At 45.8% G+C, this 23,071-nt stretch overlaps 1 protein-coding gene and 1 pseudogene across 1 annotated transcript in view; one reads left to right on the forward strand and one right to left on the reverse strand.

Moving 5' to 3' along the window:
• The window catches only part of PLEKHN1 (pleckstrin homology domain containing N1), a 74,911-nt gene that overhangs the window by 22,272 nt on the left and 29,568 nt on the right, over positions 1-23,071 (reverse strand). Inside the window, exons 5-8 of the mRNA XM_069241119.1 lie at positions 20,294-20,378; positions 18,004-18,128; positions 13,669-13,818; positions 10,242-10,322 (exon numbers count right to left, since the gene is read on the reverse strand). Coding sequence (XP_069097220.1) covers positions 10,242-10,322; positions 13,669-13,818; positions 18,004-18,128; positions 20,294-20,378 — 441 coding nt within the window. The remainder of the gene's footprint in view (positions 1-10,241; positions 10,323-13,668; positions 13,819-18,003; positions 18,129-20,293; positions 20,379-23,071) is intronic.
• LOC138302264 (U6 spliceosomal RNA) lies at positions 12,767-12,860 on the forward strand (annotated as a pseudogene).

A 23,071-nucleotide genomic window follows, 5' to 3' on the forward strand; every position in this document is an offset into this window, starting at 1 on the left:
ACACTCTCTCCAACTCTGTTTCAGCAGGTAATGCACCAGGTCAATGAATCGACAAAGAGAGACAGCGTGAATGGTCCACTTGTCCGTCTAGCCTTTGCAGCAGAGATCTGACATCATGCCAACCAGTGCTTAATTTGTAAATAAAAACGTGCCGGTGCTGAAAGCTTTCCACTGAAACATGCAGCTGCTGCAATTAAATGTGTGAGTACAACATAATCCTGAAGCCATCTCCGGCCTCAGAAATGCAAGAATCATAAAACCGTTCAGATTGGGCTGTGTGCTGCAAACCGATAGAATAATATGCATAGTATATGACTGACTTGTACTGCCTTGGTGAATAACTTGATTGGCCCATATACAGGCACTTAAGTGCTTGGATTTCAATTGTGAAAACATCATCAGGGCCAGAGAGCCTTATCTATTGGGCAAAGACAAACAAATACTTAAGTAAGCGAAGAAAGGCCTTGAGAACGGAGGTCAGAGAACAGCATCGAGGGTGGGGAGTGCACGTAGCAGTCAGAAAGGGCTGGGTAAAATTGTTCGTATTTTCTGTCCTCGGTGTAATATCAGTGCCCCGTCCTGTGAGTGAGACACGTCTTCGGTAGGATATTAGAGCCGCGACCTCAGAGTGAGCTTGCAGTTCAGGAGTGGGTAGAGATTTGAGCCCTGCCCTAATTAGGCGATTAGAGCCCAGTTTTCATTGTGGGATTGAGGCCCAGCCCTCAGCATTCTTCATGCACGGAGTGGTTGTGGCTCAGTCCTCATCCCGAGATTAAAGGCCGGGATTTTAGAGCACTGTGTTCGGTGCATGCTCCGAGCCTCTGTTTCCAGGCAGGGTCTGGGTATAAATAGTCAGACCTCTGGGGAAGCTGACACTTCCCAGCCAGCGCTGGAACGAGGCCTGCAGGACGGCTCGCCGTGCATCACACCTACCATCTCACCCTACAGGGTGTCACGTTATCTCTCGCTGCTCTTGGGGGCCCACGTCACGTGGAGCCGCCAGAGACCTACCCTCCCCTAAGTGAAACTGTGCGAATTATTTAGCAGTAACAAGTGCCGGGCTGGAAGTGATATGTGCAAGGCCTGGAGTCAATGACGTTTCGGAGGCGGAAGTGACGTCATTCATCATTGCACACCTACCCACGTATGTTGCTGATGAGCTAAGGGAAAGGCAAGGCATGGGTACTGCAGCCTTCTTGCTGCTTTTTCATCCCACTGCCTTTTGCCCAAAGCGATGAATTGATAGCGACGCCAGTGCCAGGGATAGCATCACCAGACTACCCGGGCCTAATTGCATTTTATGTATGTCTGGGCCACTGGAAAAAAGTAGTGCATGGTAGAAGGCCACATGACGTGGCAGGGTTGTCTGAATTATGCCGAAAAACGGCAAAATATGCCGCACAACGCATCACTCTGTGGCAATAGTACTTCTCTGTTTTGTCTTTTACAACATCTTTAATACTGTCTGGGTAAAAGTTTCGCCCTAATAGAACCAATTTAACATGCGAGTACAGCAAGCAGCAAATTAAATCTGACCTACCGCAAAAAGTGGTTGGCTGCTATGCAGCATCACTGTTGGCACATTTTAAAGTAACTTTTGATCCATTTGTGCCAGATTTTTTTTCAAATATGCAAACTGTGCAGGTGACGGGTTATCTGGCCAATTTGGTAAATCCATAATTGTGAGGAAAATGCTGCGGTCTCAAAATTGCATAGTTCTAGTGCCACTGCTTGATTGAAAAAGGAGTCCTCCAGCTTAGGAAGTGCTTTGCGAGCTGTCTGCTGGTATGACAGGTGGCACCTCACATAGGATGTGATAAAACTGGCTGTAGTTTCTAATAGAAATAAAACCACAAGCCTCGCCTGCTTCTAAGCACTCCCAGCTTTTGTGCACAGGAGAACATGGACATGCTCTTCACTCCCTAGGCAACCGGACTGGGATCACGCAACAGACTAGGCCTCACCAATGTATTCAACCGGATTTCCCTTCCGCTCAGCACGCACCTAGTATGAAAGTGTTATAAATACAGCATCATGGCACATAGCACTCTACAAAATACCAGAATTAAACAGACAAGTATGAGAACTTCAATACCCCTACAGCACCACTTGCATTCTGTGCTTTGAATTTACCTTTTTGATTCCACTTAGAGTCGGTGCTAAAGGAGGGAGCTGTTCTGGTCCAGACATTTAACTTCATTTAGCTTGGCCGGATTGTTGGCAGCCCTACATTCCACCGAGAGTGTATGTTTTTCAAAAAGGTGAATAATTATAGGCATTCTCCAGGCATGGGATTTCTGTGCCAGGCACACTGCACGTTTATCTTAAGCCAGCCTCCACAGCAGCAGGCCCTGGACGTTGCAGACGCTTGTGAATTTTATTTTTGCAGATCAGATTAGTGGTGGCTGGTTCATATAACCACACTGCCTAAGCAACTTGGGGGCACGAATTCAGAGGAAAATACTAGACAAATAAATAAATAAATAAATAAATGAAAAAGTTGGGTGGCGCCCGTTCCTGGCACCTTCTCTAGGGCTAAACCTAGGAGAAAAGGGTTCCCTATCCACTGTGTGTCTCTCTCTCTGGACACCATACATGCATTTCCCCCTCTTCTCTAGATAATCTCCTTTTAATTCAGAGGGAAGGGTCAACATATAAAATATTGATGGGTAACAGCTTCTTAAAAAAAAAACGTGGCCACGTTACAGCAGTGAATTACCAGATTTAGGCCCTGATTTATACTTTTTGGGGCAGAACTGCACTAAGGCAGCTTTGCACCAAAAAGTTTAGCACCGGCTTGCACCATTTCTGTCCATCAGCCGGGCACCATATTTATGGAATGGTGCAAGCCGGTGCAAAGGGTAGGCTAGTGTAAAAAAAAAATGACGTTAGTCAGGTGGGGCTGGCGGTATGGAAGAAGGGGGTTTTGCACCAAAAAATGACGTTAGGCAGGTTAGAGTAAAAAAAATGACTCTAACCTGCCTAGAGTCATTTTTTGACACAAAACCATCCATACCATATGACTCCTGTCTTAGAAAAGACAGGAGTCATGCCCACCACGCCAATGGCCAGCACAGGGGACCAGGGTCCCTTGGGCATGGCCACTGCACCCTGTGCCATGTGTGGGGGCCCATTTCAGGGCCCCCAATGGCACTTTAAAAAATAACAATAAAATACTTACCTGTACTTACCTGGGATGGGGTCCCCCATCCTCCGCAGTCCCTCTGGTGTGAGTGGGGGTGTCCCTGGGGAGGGCACGTCTGGGCTTATTCCATGGTGTTCCACCATGGAAATAGGCTCACATGTCCCTTAACACCTGCCCTGACCCAGCCGTTAAAAAATGGGGCAAAGCAAGCTTTGCCCCATTTTTTGACCCCTCCTCCCTCCTGTGCACCATTTTTGCACGGAAGTATAAATATGGTGTTAAGGGGACTACTGGGTCTGAGTGGCTGTGCCTCTTTTTACTTTCACAATGAGAGCTAAAAAGCTTAGTTCTTTTCAGGGTGCAAAAGAGGAGCAGGGCCTTACCACCAAGATACCTGCAGGCAGTGCTTTAAATGGAAACTTAGATGTGCTGGTACTCACTATCCTCAGTACCTGTTTGCTCCTGAGAAAGGCCGGTACTCTCCCATCAAATGTATTGCAGGAGTGCTGAGAAGTGCAAGTACTCTCTCTTTTAAATGAAAGAAGTTGAGGTACTCAGCACCGGACAGTATTGGCCCATTTAAAATACTGCCTGTAGGAGAAGCGAGCTTTTGCAGTCGGTCTGACTGTCCTGGGATATGAAGAGATGTCACAACTTTTTGAACCACAGAAACAAAGTCCTGCCCCTCAGTTAATGCGTTGAAATAAATTTGGGTGTTTCAGCGACGCAGGCCCTTTGCTTGCAGACTTTACAAACAACCCAACCTGAGCCTGACATAGATGCGGCCCTTCTAAGTCTGAGACGGTAAGTTTGAACCGACTCGTATGTCCCTGATCAGCGGTGCAGACTCAACCATTCCGGAAGGTGCCATGGGTCGCTGTGAGAAAAAGCTGTGCAGTACTAAGGGTATATGAATCTGAAAGACAATGACGAGAAATCGCTCAAGGGGTGGCGGACATTCCTGTCTGTACCTTGGCATTCTCTGCAAGCAGTTTGATATGGTGCAGAGGTTTTTCTGCCTCAGATGATGTCTGAGACTCTAATACAGTGCCTACTTCCTACACAAACTGGTTTTGGGGAACGTTGCAAATCCCAACCCTCCTTATCCCACTCTAGTGCATGGACAGACTATTTGCAGAACACAGTAAGCCACAATTTGCAAGTTCCTTTGATGTCAGTAGTGCAGGCAGACCCTATTTTCCACAAGGAGCCGCCATCTTTAACAAAGTTATGAATCTACGATTGGCAAAACGAAAGCAAACTAAATGCCTCAATGGCATGTAACCTACGTGTTATTTTAAAAATGAAACATTTTACTTAAGGGAACCCAAGCAGAGTCTTTCACTGCATATCGACACAACTATGTTTTAGCCGTTCTTTAGCCAGAGACATTTTGTTGCAGAGCTTTTGAATATAGATTACTTGTAAAGGTGATGTCCCTAGAAAGGGAACAGTGGTGCCTGGGGGTTATTCACCCATAGCCGGAGGATGGATACATCTTGGGTAATTGTCTGTCCTGGCTGTAGCAGTTTAAATTTGAGCTGTGCTGGCACCAAATGTCTTGTATCGCCTGAAGTCTTTTCTGGGTATTCATGTGCATGGTTACCATTTTAATAGTTCACACAATAAAGTGAAATGTCTCCTGGGGCTTGAATAACCAGTAGCTGTGCCATGCACTATGTGTTTATTTAGTCTGATGACAAGGGCAGCAAACCACAGCCCTCCCCAATGGATGGGTAGAGTGTTACTCTGTATGTTGTGGTTTGAGGGAAGTGTGGTTTGTCAACATGGACTATATGGCCATATAGACACCATATAGTCTATATGGACTATATGGTGTTGCACGTCCTGACCCTAGGCAGTCCTATAAATGGGCTTGTTCTCCCAAGTACTGAGTACCTGCACTTTATTTTGAGGGGGGGAGTACCTGCACTTATCAGAAGCAAGTAGGTACTCAGGTATATGGTTCCTGCATATCTGTTTTTCCAGTTCAAGTACTGCCATAGGGGTACTCTTATCGTGTCGCATGTAGCTGCATTTGAGCACAGAGTGGAGCAAAGATGAGTGACAGAATAATTTATGCTTATATTTTATGGTTGTGTATGATTGGGAGAATTTGTGTGCTAAGTGTATCCTGTGTTGGAACTGTTATGGTGTCATGAGAGACTAACTGAGGTTTCTCTTTACCCAAATCAACGGTTCTCATTTTATATACCTAGGTGGTACCAAAGCCCGAGTTGGGTCGACCAAGATTCCACTCAGTGCCCTCTATTTTATGCACAGGCCTTTGCAACTGATGCTCAAGCCACTGAGCTAGCTTTCAATTAAGGTCTTTCACAGTTCATCAGCATTTGTAGGGTCCCGCCTGTGAGTGCTTGCGCTAGCGCATGTGTCTAGCTTGCAAGACTATGCTCTGTACAGTAAAGGGCTTGGAGCCTGCTGTCGCTCACCATTTGTTGGTTTGTGTAGCACTCTTCTTTACAGTCTCGTAATTCATCAAGGCAAGCCTGGCATAATTTCTATTCCTCTGTGTGGAGCAGGGACCAAGCACTGATTGATTCAACTTAATTTGCACCCAGCTGCTGCTTCCAACATGAAGCAGCAATGTCAAGTGCCCTGCAAACAGAAGGCTGGCAAAAACGTGCTCAGCAGGACAAACAAGATTGCAAAGTTATATTATTTTAAAGCTAACGTTCTTTCTGCCAAGACCTCTTTTCTCACTTTCAACTCATGTTTTCTTTTGTTTTTGCTTGTGGGCGCTCTTATCAAAAGATGATGATAAAGTTGTTAGAAATATTGCAAAGCAACATTGTTTCTTTATTATGTGTAATTTCTGAAATAATGCTTTAAACACATAATCAGGCAGTACATACCAATCCATCCCTCTGCAATATCCCCACTAAAATCTACCCCAATCCACCCGACTTTACCCCACACTAATCCACCCCACTCCAATCCACACCAACCAACCCCACTCCAATCCTCTCAACCCAATCCAATGTAATCTGCCACAGTCCAATTCGCCCAACTCTAATCAAAAACAGTCTGCACCACTTCAAAACAATCAGCCCCTTTCCAATACAATCTGTCCCACTCCAATCCAAAACAATATACCCCACTCCAGTCCAAAATAGTATGCCCCACTCCAATTCAAAACAATCTACCCCACTCCAGTCTGCCCCAATCCAAAACAATCTGCCTGCTGCAATCTGCTGCACTCAAATCTAGAACAACCTGCCCCATTCCAATCTGCCTCACTGCAATCCAAAACGATCTGCCCATTCCAATCCAAAACAATCTGCCCCACTCCAATCTGCTCCAATCCAAAACAATCTGCCCTGCTGTAATCTTCTGCAATCCCACTGCTGCTCAAATGATCTCCCCACTCCAATCAAGAACAACCTGCCCCACTCCAATCCCAAACAATTTGCCTTACTCTGGTCCTCCTCACTCTAATGTGCCCCACTTTAATCCAAAACAATTTGCCCTACTCCAATCTACCCCACCCCCACCTGCCCCACTTCAATCCACCACAATCTGTCCTCCTCAAATCCACCCTTCTCCAATCTGTCCCACTCCAATCCAAAACAATCTGCCCCACTTCAATCCTCCCCACTCCAGTTTCCCATATGCCAATCTAAAAATTATCTGTCCCACTCCAATCCTCTACACTCCAATCCAAAACAATATGCCCCACTCCAATCCAATTTACCTCACCCCAATCTAATCCACCCACTCACTTCACCCCAATTCACCCCACTCCAATCCTCCCACCCCATCCAATCCACCCCACTCCCATCCAAACCACCCCACACAACCCAATCCACCGCACTCCAATCCACACTAACACAATCTGCCCCACTTTAATCCACCCCATTCCAATCCAAAACAATCTGCCCTCTCCAGTATGTCCCTGTTCAATCCAAAACAATCTGCCCCACTCCAATCTGCCCCACTTCAATCCAAAATAATCTATCCCACTCAAATCTGCCCCACTCCAATTCTAAACAATCTGCCCAAATCCAATCTCCCCCACCTCCAGTTTCCCCAACTCCAATCTACAAACAATCTGCCCCACTCAAATCCTCCACATTCCAATCCAAAACAATATCTCACCTCACCCCAGTCCAATCCACCCACTCCATCTTAATTCACCCCACTCCAATCCTCCCCACCCCATCCAATCCACCCCACCCCACTCCAATCCACCCACACCAACCCAATCCACCCACTGCAATCAACACACTAACACAATCTGCCCTACTCCAATCTGTCCCACTCCAGTTCAAAACAATCTGCCCCACTCAAGTTTGCCCCTTCCAATCTCAAACAATCTGTCCCACTCCAATCTGCCCCACTCCAATCCACCTCACTCCAATCCAAAACAATCTGCCCCTCTCCAATCTGCCCCACTTCAATCGAAAACAATCTGCCCCACCCTAATCTGTCCCACTCCAATCCAAAACAATCTGCCTACTCCAATCCAAAACAATCCGCTTCACTCCAATCTGCCCCACTTCAATCCAGAAAAACCTGCCCCACTTCAATCCATTTCAATCCGCCCCAATCCAGTTTGCCCCATTCTAATCGGCCCTACTTTAATCCAAAACAACCTGCCCCACTCCAACCTGCCCCCTCCAATCCCAAACAATCAACTCAAATCCAAAACAATCTGCCCCACTCCAATCCACCTCACCCAAATCCAATGTATCCCACTACATCTCCATTCATCCCACTCCAACCACCACAATTCAACCCACTACAATCCAGTCCACCCCACACCAATCCAATCCACTTCATAACAATTCAATCCAACCCAATCCAGCCCAGTCCAATCTACCCCGCTCCCATCCTATACACCTCACCCCAATCCAATCCAGTCCAATCCACCCCAACCCACCCAATCCACTCCAGTCCAATCCACCCCACTCCAGTCCAACCCACTTCACTCCAATCCAGCCCACTCAAAACTATCCCACCTCACTCCAATCCAACCCACCATTCTCCAATACAACTCACCAATCCAATCCACCCCATTCCAATTAAGTCTACCACCACCCAATCCACCTCACTCTAATCCAATACACTCCAATACAATCCACTTGAATCCACCCAACTCCAGTCCACATTAATCCACCTTACTCCAGTCCAGTCCACCTCACTCTAAACTACCTTCATCTAATCCACTCCAATCCAGTAAATCCCTCTCCAATCACCAACCAAAGCCACCCCACACCAATGTAATCCAATCCATCCCACTGCAGCCAACCACACCCCAATCCACCCCACCCCACCATATTTCAATCCAACTTGCTCCAGTCCAATGCACCCCACTCCAGTCCACCCGCCTCACTCCAATCCACTCGACTCACTACAAATACACCATGCTCTACTTGAATACTCCCACTCTATCTTAATCCAGTCCACCCCTCCTCAGTTCAGTCCACCACCCTCCAATCCACTTAACCCACCCCACTCCAATCCACCCAGCCCATCCCAATCCAATCTACCCCACCCCAATCCATCAAACTCCAATCCACCTAACTCAAATCCAATCCACCCAACTCCAGGCCAATCTAATCCACCCAAACTCCAGTCCAGTCCAATCCACTCCACCCCAGTCCAATCCACCACACCCCAGCCCTAGCACTCCAATCCAAAGCACCCACCCCAATCCAATCTACTCCACCCAACTCGAATCCACCCTAATCCCATCCACCTCACTCCATTTCAATCCACCCCACTCCATGCAATCCACCCCACTCTACCCCAATCCAATCCACCCCACTATACTCCAATCCAATACAATCCAACTACCTCAATCCATACGAACCCACTCCACCCTATTCAATTCCACTCTACGATACTCTCCTACTCCACTTTATAGCATTCCAAAAAATCCACTCTATGACAGTACTCCCCCACTGCACTCTGACACTCCACACCAACGTTTAGCCATGCTGAACAGCAGCCTCACTAGTGTACAACATAGCAAAACACATCGCCAAAGCCCATAGCTCTCGTTTAGGGAAGACCTATTAGCTTTGCCAATGCTTGTTAAAAGTGTGCAAACGAGTTTGCCGTGCAGTGAGCTATTGTAACCGCGTGGACCTGACAGAGCTGGTCTGGAAGAAGGCTGCTCACTGCTGACTCAGTTATTTCCACTCTTCCTTCCCTGACGTGCTCCTGCATGCCCTACCTTGCTGCTTGGAGATAAAGATGATGCCATCAATGTCAGTGAGTGCACAAAACTAAAAACAAACATTTTGTTAGGATTTTTTTTTTGCTTTCTATTGCGTTCGTGTGGGGTAAACACATGAACTCTGAAAAACACTTTAGATTGGCGAAACTACTTTATAGACAGAAACCGGTTCAACCGCAGTGACGTGCGCAGTATCTAACAGCGAGTCAACGGGATTCAGAGTCTGGAATCCCAATAAACTCGTGATTCTATGAGCGCACATAGCGCTATCGGCCTCTAAGGCGTGAGGAATTTAAAGTCAGATGTACTAAATGTGCTTGCAGTTGAAAACTGCAGAGTTTAAAGTTTAAGCTTTGCGAGCACATGAACCACAATCTCAACGTAATCAACAGGCTTTGAAAGTCGCAGTTGGTTTAGCAACTCACATTGTCTGCCTTGCGAGTACTTGCGAACCTCAAAAAAAGTGGAACTGCACAGGGGCTGCCCCCCTTCATTGTGAGGAGGAAGGAGATGAATGAGTTGTGTACGACCGACCGCTCCTGCAGCTGCAAAGCACTGATAGAATAAAGACTCTTGAGAAGGGGTGATGGCATCCATTTGTAAAATGGAAGCTCTCTGTATGATTGAATGTGGGCTGTAGACCTCGGGTAGCAGACAGAAATCCATGTGATCTCTCTTCACGTACTGCCACACCTTTGTTTCAATCGGTGGGTGGTAAAGCTAGGATGTCCCTAGGAGGAACTAGGCAGACACTTAGACCAGTCAACATTTATAATGAGCAAACAAACACTGACACTGTCGCTGTACACATAAGTAAAGCATGATACATAGACGAAGAGTGGCTGCATCCCAGAGAGAAACCCAAGCACAAGGGCACAAGCCAAAATATCTTACCCGGAAGTAGAGGCCACTCTGCTCTTCACTCAAGATCACCAGCGTCTCAGGGTACAGGATCAAGAGTCTCTCGTGTTGTTCCTGGGGGTGTCAAAGATTTGGAAGTCTTACATGAGTAACACAGCATAATTACTCAGATACTGATGGGAGATAAAGAGTATTAGGCCCATCTACCCAGCTCATTTCTAAGCTGCTGATAGAACGAATGAGCATGCATCACTGCCTAAAACAGTTTGAATATGAATGGGCACCATAGGAATGTTTAAAGCTCAGTTTTTCCGTTGGAATTGCAGCAGTAGTTATTGCCCTGATGAAGTCCCATTAGAGGGATGAAACGCATTGGCTGGGACATTGAAATGTTTCGGAATTAGGCCCACATTATGGAAATATTCAAGAGGGATGATCAAAGAAGTTACACATTTCTTGGGCTCAGACATTTCATTCATTTTGACAAATTGATTATGGAATGACTCCTGACCATCAGTATATAATTCATGGATGGATTCTTGGTTAAAAAAGGAGATGATATTCTAAAAACTGAAGATTCCTTCCCCTATCTTCGATTCAATACAATTATGTTAATCGAGGTTTGAGGACAGTTGGACCTCAGGGAGTGTGGACTTCTTTGAAAAATATGGCATACACTTGTGCAGCGTAGTGGTGCCACAACTCCCACTGAGTATTATTATGTGCAGTGCTAGGCCCATCTACCCTGTCCATTTCCATGCTCGCCACAATATTGTGGGTCCTACTTAGGCTTAAGCTCTGTCTTTGCACCCACACTCTGATTACTCCATTGCCTATGCAAAGTCTATTAGTTTCGGAGCAGGGCTATTCCCTCTGGACGATTATTGTCCAACTCAGAGAGACAGCTTCACCATGTGGGTAAATTTGGTAGATTGTCCTGTCAACGAATATCTCTAACACATTTTTTGCAGTATTAGTGGCAAAGTATTTAATAGGTATCACAGTCAGTAGGACTTCCGGCAAACATGCACAGTAAGTTTAACATATTTCTTAAACTTACTGAGACTACACCATTACCACAGTGTATAATAACGTGAGCATGGTGCCTTGAGCTCATATTATGCCAACTGATGTAGTCAAAGATGGATGTGCAGGGATAATGTGTATCCTTCTGATTGCTTGAACTCAGGGAAGCACATAGTAGTTTCTTTACATTGGGCTATTTTCTGCACATTGATTTGTAAAATACAGGAAAAAAGAACATGGTTTAATCAACACTGAAAAAAAAACTACTAGGACGGGAAACTTCATTAGCTCCTATTGTGTGGACCAAGCCGTTCCTACTTCATTATGACAGAAGCAACACTTTCCATACCAGGGATGAGTGTATCGTGTTTACACTGATATACTGCGGAACAGTGGGGATATCACATAACAAAGAGCAGGGCTGGTGCCTGTCCAACGTCCTAGTCTAATCTGCAAATTTTCTTATGAACAAAAAAAACTCGACCTTGAGCAAATTATGTGGTTTCAGGAACAAATCTCAGCATTCCAGGAGGGTTAATAAGGAAATCAGGAATTGCCCCAACATCAGACTTGTGCTAAGATACCCTGATTATCACATTCTGTATCCAAAACGTCACGATTTCTTTTTGGTTGCAAAGGTATTTAATAGGATAAAAACGAGAACTTCCGTAGCTGAAGTATTTTACCTATTACAATTATTTCTTCTTTAGTTTGATTCCATTCATGATCACATGCTAAACTGAACATAGAAGAGAAGCCGTACATAGTATTGACAGTACTTCTTTTGGGGACACAAGCCCTACAATGTTACATTTTTCTGTTTGAAAAAACATAGCAGGTATCTGAAATACTGAACTCAGGAGCAATCTATTCGCAAATTTTCAGTTCTTAAATGTTGCTTTTCATTCATCCAATAAAGCATCACGATTTTTCAAAATTGCACACATTTTAGTAAAATTGGAGCAGTAATATTCATTTTAGTGGCAATCTGTGTAGTTGGATTCAAGCCAGAGAAAGTTCATCTCAGAGTCAGAACAGGTGAGCCTGTAAGTAAATCAGGCATGTTTCTGCAAGTTAAGGTGGACCAGGGGTGTCTGGAGAAAGTCTAAGGATCCTTTTCAATTTCTTGACTGAGTTCTGCAAGGACTAGTTTCTTTCTGATCTATTCAGATATCTGGATAAACTATGGCTCATTCTGTTTGACAACTGTAAAGTTGGAATACACATGAGGGATGCAAATGGGGATAAGACAAGGGTGGTATTGTGTTTTTCTGCAAGGTTAGTGTTAAGGTTAAGTAAGAGAATAATATTGGATTAGTGGAGCATACCTATGGAGATTAAGTTAGGTTTAGATAGGAGCATTAGGGTCATCATGGTAGAGTTAGAGTTGCATTTTGGTTTATTGGTGACCGGTAGGGTAAGGTGTTGGTTATTAGGGTTAAGTAACGTCACCAAAAAGGACAGTACAGTAAAACATATGTAAAAAAAATGATAAATGTTGAACTTTTGACTTTAAAACTAAACATAAAATTGTGCTAACTTTGGCAGCATGTATACTAAAATTGGAACAATACAGAGAAGATTAGCTTGCCTCATATGAAAGAGATAGAGCAACTTCATATTTTTTGCAATGTATTTGATTTGTACTTCACATCAGAAGAGACAGCCAAAGAGAGCACCGGTAGTGTAACCTATTGTCTTAGATGTAGATCGCAAACGGTAGATCGGGTACATATGTTTGCTGCATGTCCCAAAACCTTCTTCAACTCCAGTGATGTACTTTCACAGAATTTCAGTATCAGTGTGGCTTTTGCTGGGCTATGACCCTGTACTGACTATGGTGGCTTTTATGAAGGAAACTAAAAACAACTTAATTGTACACAGGGCCGGACAATGGCAGTGCATCACTCCATCTGATACTACTTTATGGCTCAGGATGTATAGAACACATAACTTTGAAAAACTAATGAAGTTGGATGGCCTATGAAAAGTTATAAATGCTTATGGGTACTTGCTCGGGTTAAACAAGTTGATTGTGGCAAGATGGAATTGACAGTCCCGAAGAAGGAACAGATTTAGGATTATGAGCAATTAGTATTATTGCATTGATGTTAAGTGTAGGTATTGGAGCATCTCTTGGGTTATGTTCTGCCTAAACAACATAAACACAAAATTCACAGACTGAATTACATTTCATGTTAAAAGCGTGAAACCTTTAGTTTCAAATTTAAAGCATTTCAAACTAGAGTTTTTGAACTCTTTATCTTTATTCATCCTAAGCAACCGTGCCCTAGGGTCTCCAGTAGATTGAAAGGTGTGGTGATGATTGGCACGCAGTGGAATGGGAGGTCCTGACAGCCCACTTGAAGACATAGGTGGCCTTACCAAGGGACTCGCAATAGGATCACATATGTGAGGAATATGAGTTACCCACCTGAAAGGGCAGGTGCTGTAGGGTCACTTTGGAGACGTAGCTGACCTCACCCAGAGACTCCCGCTGAGTTCCTTCCCAGTTCTGGATGGGCAGGTTTTGTACGGACCAACGCAGCTTTGTAATGTGCATTTGGCCTCCACTCCCGTGGCGCTACTCAAGAGAAAAACATAAGTCTGAGTGACACAACTCTGGCAAGCAGTAATCGATCAACTCTCAATAAATGTGGACAATGTGTAACAAATCACTGTCAAATGTCCATAGTCATTGTTAGCCCCCAGCAGCTTGAACATGCTTATCAGACGGTCATTGTAAGAGCCCAGGACACAAACACTGGGAGTCCACTCGGCTTTATTTCTGTGGAGCCCAATCTGTGCACCCATTCCCATAGTATCCTATCACTAATGATTTCCAGCACACAATCAGTCTGCCACCCATGCTCAGCACCCAGTCACTATGAGGTGCCAGCACCAATCACTTTGTCTCCCACCTTCAGCACCCTATCACTATTGGGTGCCAGCACCAATCACTCTGTCCCCTGCACACAGCACCAATCACTATGGGTTGCCATCACCAATCACTCTATCCCCGCCCACTGCACCAATCACTATGGGCTGCCAGCACCAATGACTCTATCCCCGCCCACAGCACTGTATCACTATGGGCTTCCAGCACCAAGCGCTGTCCCCAGCCCACAGCAGATAGTCAGCATGTGCTTCCAGCACATATTCACTGTGAAGCTCAAGCACAGCTTTCTTTCACTATGAGACCTCAGTACCCCTGACATCCATTCGCTGAGGGCCTCCACCACCCTAGGTCTATGGACCTCAGCATCCACTCACTGTGCCCGACACTAAGACACTGTGAACTCCCAGCCGTCATTCACGTAGTGTTGAACCCAGCACCCCTCAAAACCACAATATCTGATACCCTAAACTCTCCCAAGCGCCTGGAGGGCATTCATTTTGAGGTGACACTGTTTGCAGTGTGCAGTGTAGGTGAGACTCGTACAAACACTGAAGTAGTGCCTGTCTGCCAAAAGTAGAGCAGTTTGACTAAGGGTGGGTAAGGCACTCCATCTATGGTGGTACAAGATTTCTAGACAAAGGCAGGTTAGCTATAGTTCTGGGGGGTTTAAGAAGTAGAGTAATCTGCCCACCGTACGGTATGAAGGTACTCTGTCTAGTGCAGACTTTCCAAGGGTTGGTTATAGTGTCTAGGGTAGGACAAGCTGCTTAAGTTAAGACAGCAGAGGTTGCCTTGGGTATTGAAAGTTATTATTAGTAGTTGTCTTTGGTAGTGCAGTACGTTTAGTCTCGGGTAGGCTATTCCTTACAAAGGTGTCTACAGTAGGAAAGGCTATCTGGGGTGCTGCATGTGTCCCCAAGATAAAATAAGGTTTCTAGGGTAGGAAAGACACACCCAGGTAAAGTGAGGCTAAGCATGGGGCAGAAGGTTTAGGGTGGGACAGGGTGCGTAGTGTAAGGAAACCTGTCTGGTAGGGGAGGTAATTTAGGGTCAGGCAGGGTGTCTTGTGTAGGGCAGAACCTTTAGGGTAGGTTAGGATTTCTAGTGAGAGGGCTGGGCACTGTTTGGAGAGGGGATGTCTAGTGTAGGGAACAGTGTTTTGTGTAGCCATGGTTCTGTGAGCGGGTAGGACAGAGTGTCTATGTCAGTGGAGGGTGTCATGTGTAGGGCAGGTTACTACAGGTATGGTATCTCGGGTAGTGTGACTGGTAATGCAGACTGTGTTTGACAAGGATTGCCTTTTAAGGGCGAGTGAGGCTTGTTAGAAGAGCCCATGGTACCCAGGAGAGGGAAAGCTGTTTGGATAGGGGAAGATGTTTAAGGTATTGTAGATTTTCTGCTTCCAGCCACTGCTTTCTCTACGAAGGACTCAAATTCTTTGAATTTCACTTGGTAGCAGAAGACAATCCTAAAGTTTGAGGACATTGCCTGAGAAAGAGAGAGAGAAGGTTTTGGGGGCGGGGGGTCTGTTTATGGTATGGCAGGACATCCGACCTAGGTGACAGTATAAGAGATCATCCATGGAACTGAAGGCCAGTTTTGATGGGAAAGCGGGTGGGGACCAAGCCTGGGCAGAGCCTCCATGCTCATTAGAGTTGGGCCATGGTGGCTGTCTCGGTGGGCATAGTGTGTGGCACAGCAAGGTGTCTAGTAGGAAATGTGGAATATTTCAGTGTATCCTCTCTTCCGACTGAAGATCATAGAGGAGAAAAGTGGCAGGGAGTAAAGCACACAAGCCCAGAAAGTACACAAGCCCAATATGGTGAAATAAGTTAGACATCCTACAGAAGGATAGGGCAGACTGTATGTGGTGGCATGGACTGCAGCCAGGGTTTAGCAGTTTAAAAGAGGTAGGTTTTAAAGCCAGCAAGTTTGGGCAGGGTAGGGGGTCAAAGGTAAGCCAGGTGAAGGCACGCATGATGAATGGACAGGTGGGTTTCCAATCTCCCAAGTTCTTTAAGTTTGCATAGGGTAGTTTATAAAAGGTATGACCCGGTATCTAGGTAGAATAAGCAGTCTAACGACGTGTATGCTCTCTCTAGGCAGTGGGTAGGGGTAGGAAGAGCCCACATATTCACCAGACACGGTAGGGCAGTCGGCCTGGCGCAGGGCTACCTAGCCGCGTATGCTGTCTTCAGACGTAGTAGACGGAAAAAGCAGAGTTTTGTCAGAGCCCACAAGCTACCCACATTTAGGAATGGCGATCGGCCTAGAGTGGTGTACGGCCATGTTGTCTAAGTAGAACAGGTTGCCTATGGCAGTGTATGCTGTGTGGTGATGTGGAGGTGAGGTCGGGAGGCAGGGGGCTTGAGATGTGACTTTCTTAGAGCCACGTGTTCATCGGGCATGGGGGGGGGGGGTAAGGCGTGCTGGCTAGCTAGAACAGGCTTCTTGTGGCAGTGTGGGCTGTGTTTAGATGGGCAAGGAAAACTCAACATTTCACTAACTTAGTGTGGGGCCTCGTAGAGGAAGTACAGGATGGGGTATAGTGTCCAGGAAAGGTAAGCTGCCTTTACAGCGTAAGCTGCTCTTTGACACCTTTGCAATCGCCATCTCTTCTCCCCGAAGGCAGGGACGAAGTCTGAGGGGTTAAAGGGGGTTCAGGTGTCATATGGTGGGCTGGGTGATCTCAGACCCCAGAGGTTCACTAGGCTGTGACAGGGCCCAGCGCAGGGAGTGAGAAGGGATAGGCTGTCTAGTCAGAGCTGTCTGTCTGTGACCCTGTAAGCTGCCCTTTGACAGGCTGCCTCCGCCCGCTCTTGTCCCCGAAGGCTCCCTCTTAAATTTCACTCAGCAGCAGGTGCCAGCCTTGGCGGCGGCCAGACAGCGGGAAGAGCAGGGGGCGGCAGGGCATGCGGGCAGCGGCTGCTCGCTTCCTGTCAATCAAAGCCCTGTTTCCATGACAAAGCAGGTGGGACACCCACCCCCAGGCTCCCCACTAGTCTGGCACGGCGCTGGCCAGCTCGACTGAAGGGGTCACGGCGGTGCACGCTGAGGGCGGGAGAGGAGAGTTTGTTAGGGCACCACAGTGTTTTCCAGAGGTACTGGTGTCCATTGGAGTCACAAACAACCTTGTTAAGATCTGCCACTGCCTCCACAGAGTACACAAAATGTTGTCAATACTTTCTAGCCGACTTTTCACCCTAAAAGTGAAATAGGGACGGTTATGTGGGGATCACCTTACACGTGAATGACTCTTCCCCAACACAACCAGCCTCTAGAGACTAGTCGGATCTACCACAGTTGCCAAGGAGACCAGTCCGCGCAATAACATGGGCTTCCATTTAGAAAGCGGGTTTATTGGCTTAGAACTCCCTCCCGATACTTAGTGGACCTTTCCTAGTGGAACACCCCTTAACCAAGGTCCCAGGTCTGTCAACAACCTTCATCCGCCGAGTACCTACCAGTACACATGTGGCCAGGGCGCCTCTGTCATGTGGACTCATGTCATGTGCCCCCCACCCCCGAAGTAGCAATTTGTTTAGCCAAAAATGCTTTCCAAGCTAAACGTTTTAGACAAATGTCTCTGATCGGAAAAGTGAAACTACAATTACCATCAGACAAACTACTACTGTGGCCCAAAAGGCAGAACTAGCCAATGTCCATGTGTGGACCGACCTACTTCTGAGCACATCTGTGCTCCCAACCCCCGGGGATACTGAGCTACAGAAAAATGCAAAGGCACAGGCATGAGGATTACATCCATGAGCAATTGCATGTGTCATCTGGAAAATTAGGATTGGCCGGCAAAATGGCTTACATTATTTTTGAGGAAAGTGAGTTAGATGGTCCCTCATGGGAGCTCCTTACCTCCCTGTCGAAGGAGGGGTCTGCCACCCCTCCATTGAGCTGGATCTGCTTCTCCAGGTGGTACAGCCACCTTTGAAGTTCCTGCTGGCTGGCACAGTACACAATCAGAGGGTTCAGAGATGGTCCTAGAAAGAGAGACAGGAGCAGAAACCTGAGTAACAGTGCACAAGCAGCCATCTGTACAGTGCAAGGGCTGATCAACAGGGCACCAGCATCCAGCACCCATAGGCTGCACTGACTGAGCAAGAGTACACCATGGCCAACTCTATGGTGCATGGGTTGACTGGGCAGGATAGTACAAAATAGTCATGTTTGGGGTCTAGGGTTGAGTAACACCACGTAGAGACCCACTTAAGTGGTGCAGGAACTCAGTATTTATGCACTGATTTAGCATTAGGGCACGAGCTAACACCTCTCGCATGCACTATACGAGGATCTGTGCACAATGAGTCACCTAGGGCGTGCTTGAGGCAAACCGAAGCGCAAAGCACCTACATGTGCTTGGGTAAAAGGAACATTTGTTATTTACAGCACTATCAAAAAGGAAAATACTGTTGTAGCACGTTTCCTATGGAAAATAAGTTATTGTAAAAATTCACCTAAGAGCCCACACCACCACATTTTCACTCATCTGCTCTTACCAACGCCTTCACGCTTAACTATGTTAATGTGATTTAGATCATTTTAATACTCTAAACAATACAGGCCTTAAGATCTCCATCTTACGCAATGCCCAGTTTCCAACAGGCCAGTGGATGCTAAAGAATCATTTTAAACTTAATTCAGGAAAAACGGAAATGTTCACCTAGAACACAACATTATGGCCCTCTATCCACATTATGTTACTCTATCCACATAGCATCTGCAGTTAACACATCAACCACACCAAAGGGGGTAATAAACCTTGGCATGATCATGATCAACAAATTCTCCCTCGATACCCAAGTTAACAAAGTGATCAGAGATCCTTTCCTCACAATGAGACTTATCACCCAGTTTTCAAACGTATGTAGCCCTGGTGTCATCAAGATTTGACTACCTCAATGGCCTTCACATTGGTATGTTAAAAAACCAACAGATAAGCTACAACAAATCCAGCTTGTGGAGGCCAGACAAGTCCCAGACTTGAGCAGGCGGCACCACATTAGCCCTTCCCTCAAAGCTCTACACTGCTAACCAGTAGCAAGAAGAATCACATACAAAGCACTCAGCAATGCACACCGAGGAGGGGATCCACTTGTACAGGATGTGTCTCCTTGCAGTCAAAACTCAAACTGTACAGTCAAATCAGAAACTGCAGATGTACAATGGCTCCACTCCTAATCACCCCCTCTTAAGCATAGGAGATAGCTCCTTCTCTGATCAAACCTTAAAGCTCTGGGACCAGCTCGCAAAGAGAATAAGGATCATTGACAGGCACCAAGAATTCAGAAGAGCAATACTAGCTTGATGGTCCTAACATCATGACACAATAAGCCCACGGACCACGTTAGTAGGCGTGTATATGCAACATGTGAACCTCTCCTTGCTTATTCATGTATGCGTAAATATGCTGATATGTGCTGCCTCACTCTGTCTGGAGCACATCTCTGGCCTTAAAAATCAAAACACTTACTCATAGCTGACAACTAACCAACACCTCGAAAACGTACGCAGTTGTTGGAGTAGCAACTAACTTAGTTCACTATAAGCACTAAAGAGCTTTGAGGCCCCACCAAGCAGTTTTAAAGACAGATCTAAATGATCTACTTCTATAGACAGGGTATATTCACACAATGCAAACTTACACAATTCAAACATAAAGTATGCATAGGCACATACTGTGATGTATATAGGGTACATACAATGATTGGGAAGGTACAAGAACAAACAGTGAAGAGAAGACAATAACACACTGCACAACTTCTATGCGCACAGGGCAACACAGTAGGTAAACACAACAGGAATAAAGAAATAAATGCACACACTCACACTATTATACTTTATGATACAGAAACACAAAGGAAAAGGAGCACTGTGTAACACAATGAGAAATAGGCACTTCTGTATGCAAAAAAAAAACACACACTATAAATAAAAGAAATCACAGGCCAGCCACAGAGCAAACACAAACGCACCTACACACATAGTTCACAACACCCTGCTTGATAAATTATGGTTTCTCTTATCTAGACCTGCATCTGTGCCATGTCTTTGACCTCACCCAACCCCACGACGTTCTCACAAGCAGGTGCCCGGTCTGCAGGAGGATGGCTGGCTGTGTCCCGGCCTCACCCAGTGCTTATCTTACCAGCTATCCGGAAGGCGTGCTCCTCCTGTGACGCTGTTGAGGCATCCATCTTGTATATGCTGAGCTCCTTCAAAGGCAGTAGTCCCTGTGCATGAAACAAAAAGCACCCACATTTAGTCGCTGTCCAGGACCCCTCTACAAACCCCTGTTCATTAACCCGCACAGGTCCAAAGAGGTATTGGCGACTCAGGGGAGATATGTCTCTGAAAGACAAGTACTAGGCTTTTAGAGTTACTGGCCTTGTCTGTATAACACTCCTCCTTGCTTCTGAGGTCATTCCACCCCTTGCCCTTTGTAATGACAAAATACCCCTTGTCCCTCCCCCCCGACCCCTCAAGCAACATGCATCAATGTTGTGGATACATATAATACAACACGTGCATTTGTAAAGCAATGGGTATATTGATGCAGAATAACAGATGTTTATTATTACCTGCCGCAATGGTACTCATTTCATCAAACTCAGAAGGATGAAAGGCTGAGTGGACCCGTGGGGAATTAAACCTTCCAACATAAGGCCAAACCTAGGTCCCTACAGTAGATGTACTATTCCACTGAGCCACAAACCCAACACAAAACTAAAAATCTTCAGATATTTTCAAGTCTTCTGTACGGCAGGAGGGACCATGTATCGAAGCCTCACCGTCCATATAAATATGTCTTAAATAAAAATATATGGTATGTGTCTTTAAGACTTTGGTGTCTCTATTTTCCATATGCATGTTTTACTCATATATTTGGTATTTTTCCATGTTTATTTTTGTTCTGTAAATAAGGAAGTCACAGATAGTTTTTCCATACATACTTAAACAGATCAACAATTTTGACTAGGGACTGAATAGTGATGGCTGTAATTTCTAGGTGGGCCTAGGCAACTGCTATTCTGCATGATTTGAAAGTTATTGTGACAGTAATGACCCCCACATTAGTTACCGTGCTAGTAATGAGCCCGCAATGATTATAGCGCTAGTAATGTACCAGTACCGATTCCCAGATTGGTTAGTGTCATGACTGTGCCAGTACTGATTACCAGTTTGGCTATTGTCATTAGTGTGCCAGTATTGATTCGAAGATTGGTTATTGTCATTAGTTATTGTGCTACTACTGATTCCCAGCCTGGTTATCGTCATTAGAGCGCCAGTAATGAGACACAGATTGTCATTACTGTGCGGGTGCTGATTCCAAGCTTGGTTAGTCATTAGTTACTGAGCCTGTACTGATTCCCAGATTTGTTATTGTCATTAGTTAATCTCCCGGTACTGATTCCCAGATTGGTATTGTCATTAGGTACAGTGCCAGCACTGATTCCAAGATCGGTTACTGACATTAGTCTGGCAGTACTGATCTCAATATTGGTTATTGTGGCTGTAATGAGCCCCAGCTGAATTATACGGGAAGTAATTTTGCTTCACTAACACACTTGCTTTACCAGTATTGAGGCTCCCTTAAGAGAACTGACATGCCGCTAATAACCTACCAGCCAGATATTGTACTGAAATCTAGACCAGTTATCATAGTGAGTAGTGCACTTTGCTGACTAGTAAAGCTCACTGTTCCTGCCTGTGTGAGCCTGGATACCCTTGTGTTTTGGACCACGGCTGTCCAGTATTAGCCCACGAAGCAAGAACCTTGCCAGATAGCTAGTAAATCCACATATCAATTTGCCTTCAATTAATCAAAACTGGAACCTCTTACATAATGGTTGTCATGAAAATGTAGCATGTTTTTTGCCTCTTATAGACCAAGGCTGGATACCCTTTCCATGCGATCGATACCCCATGTGTGTACACCACGAAGAAGCAGAGATATGTGATTAGTCTGTGATAGGGAAGGACGGAAGGACCTGATGGACATCCATAACGTGGTACTGAAGGTAGCCACACATTGGGGCTCATAGAGTCGTTAAGAGAACTTCAGTCCACGTGCACCCTGAATGTAATGGCAGAGCACTGGTGCACTAACAATCCTGAAGAGAATGGTGGTGCCCTGGTTTACAGAATCCAGCTTGGTTTCATAGCAGCACCCAAGGATATTTAAGCAACCCCCTGATAGTAAAGACAACACCCTGGAATACTCAGTAGCATGACAACGATGTGAAGGGCCCTGGTGCAAACAAGCTGAATAGCCCCTTTGACTCCTATCGGGATAGTGAAATACGGCAATTTACATGGTTCAGTGGACCCTGGTGCGCTACACCTGCTGCACCACTTGTAGCTATGCCCCTAGGAATACTGAGCAGTACTGATGAATCCAGTCCTCTCACATTCCCTTCCCAGGCCCAGGAATATTGCGCCGGATCCTTTCACTGACAGCACTACATAGCCTGTGTAGGAAACACATCTGCACTGTTTTATCAGCACCCATATATGTACTATATGCCCCCTTCTTCATGATGCTAGCACATTGGCATGTGGCATGAACAACTATAAAGGTATTTTAGCACCTGGAACAGGGTTTGGTCAGATATTCACCGGCTCAGAGATTGTGGTGGGCATTACATCTACTGCTCGTTAGGGGCGAGCGCAAAGCACCACGTCCCCTGCTGTAATCTCTCTTTGGGCTTCTAACCACGCCCATGACACGTCAGTCACTTTCATTGGTTCGTGGGCTTGCCTTTTAAAATCCGCTTGCTTTCATTAGTGAAAGGCGTGCATACGTCATGCCTTTTCCGGTGTTTAGCCCTCCTCGCGCGCACCGACCAACTACTGATAACATACGAGGCTCGATATTCTCCGTCTGGTTTCTGGACTACTTTTTCTCTTTATTTTGCAGCGCGAT

This window comes from Pleurodeles waltl, chromosome 6, assembly GCF_031143425.1.
Source record: "Pleurodeles waltl isolate 20211129_DDA chromosome 6, aPleWal1.hap1.20221129, whole genome shotgun sequence".
Classification (NCBI taxonomy): Eukaryota; Metazoa; Chordata; class Amphibia; order Caudata; family Salamandridae; genus Pleurodeles; species Pleurodeles waltl.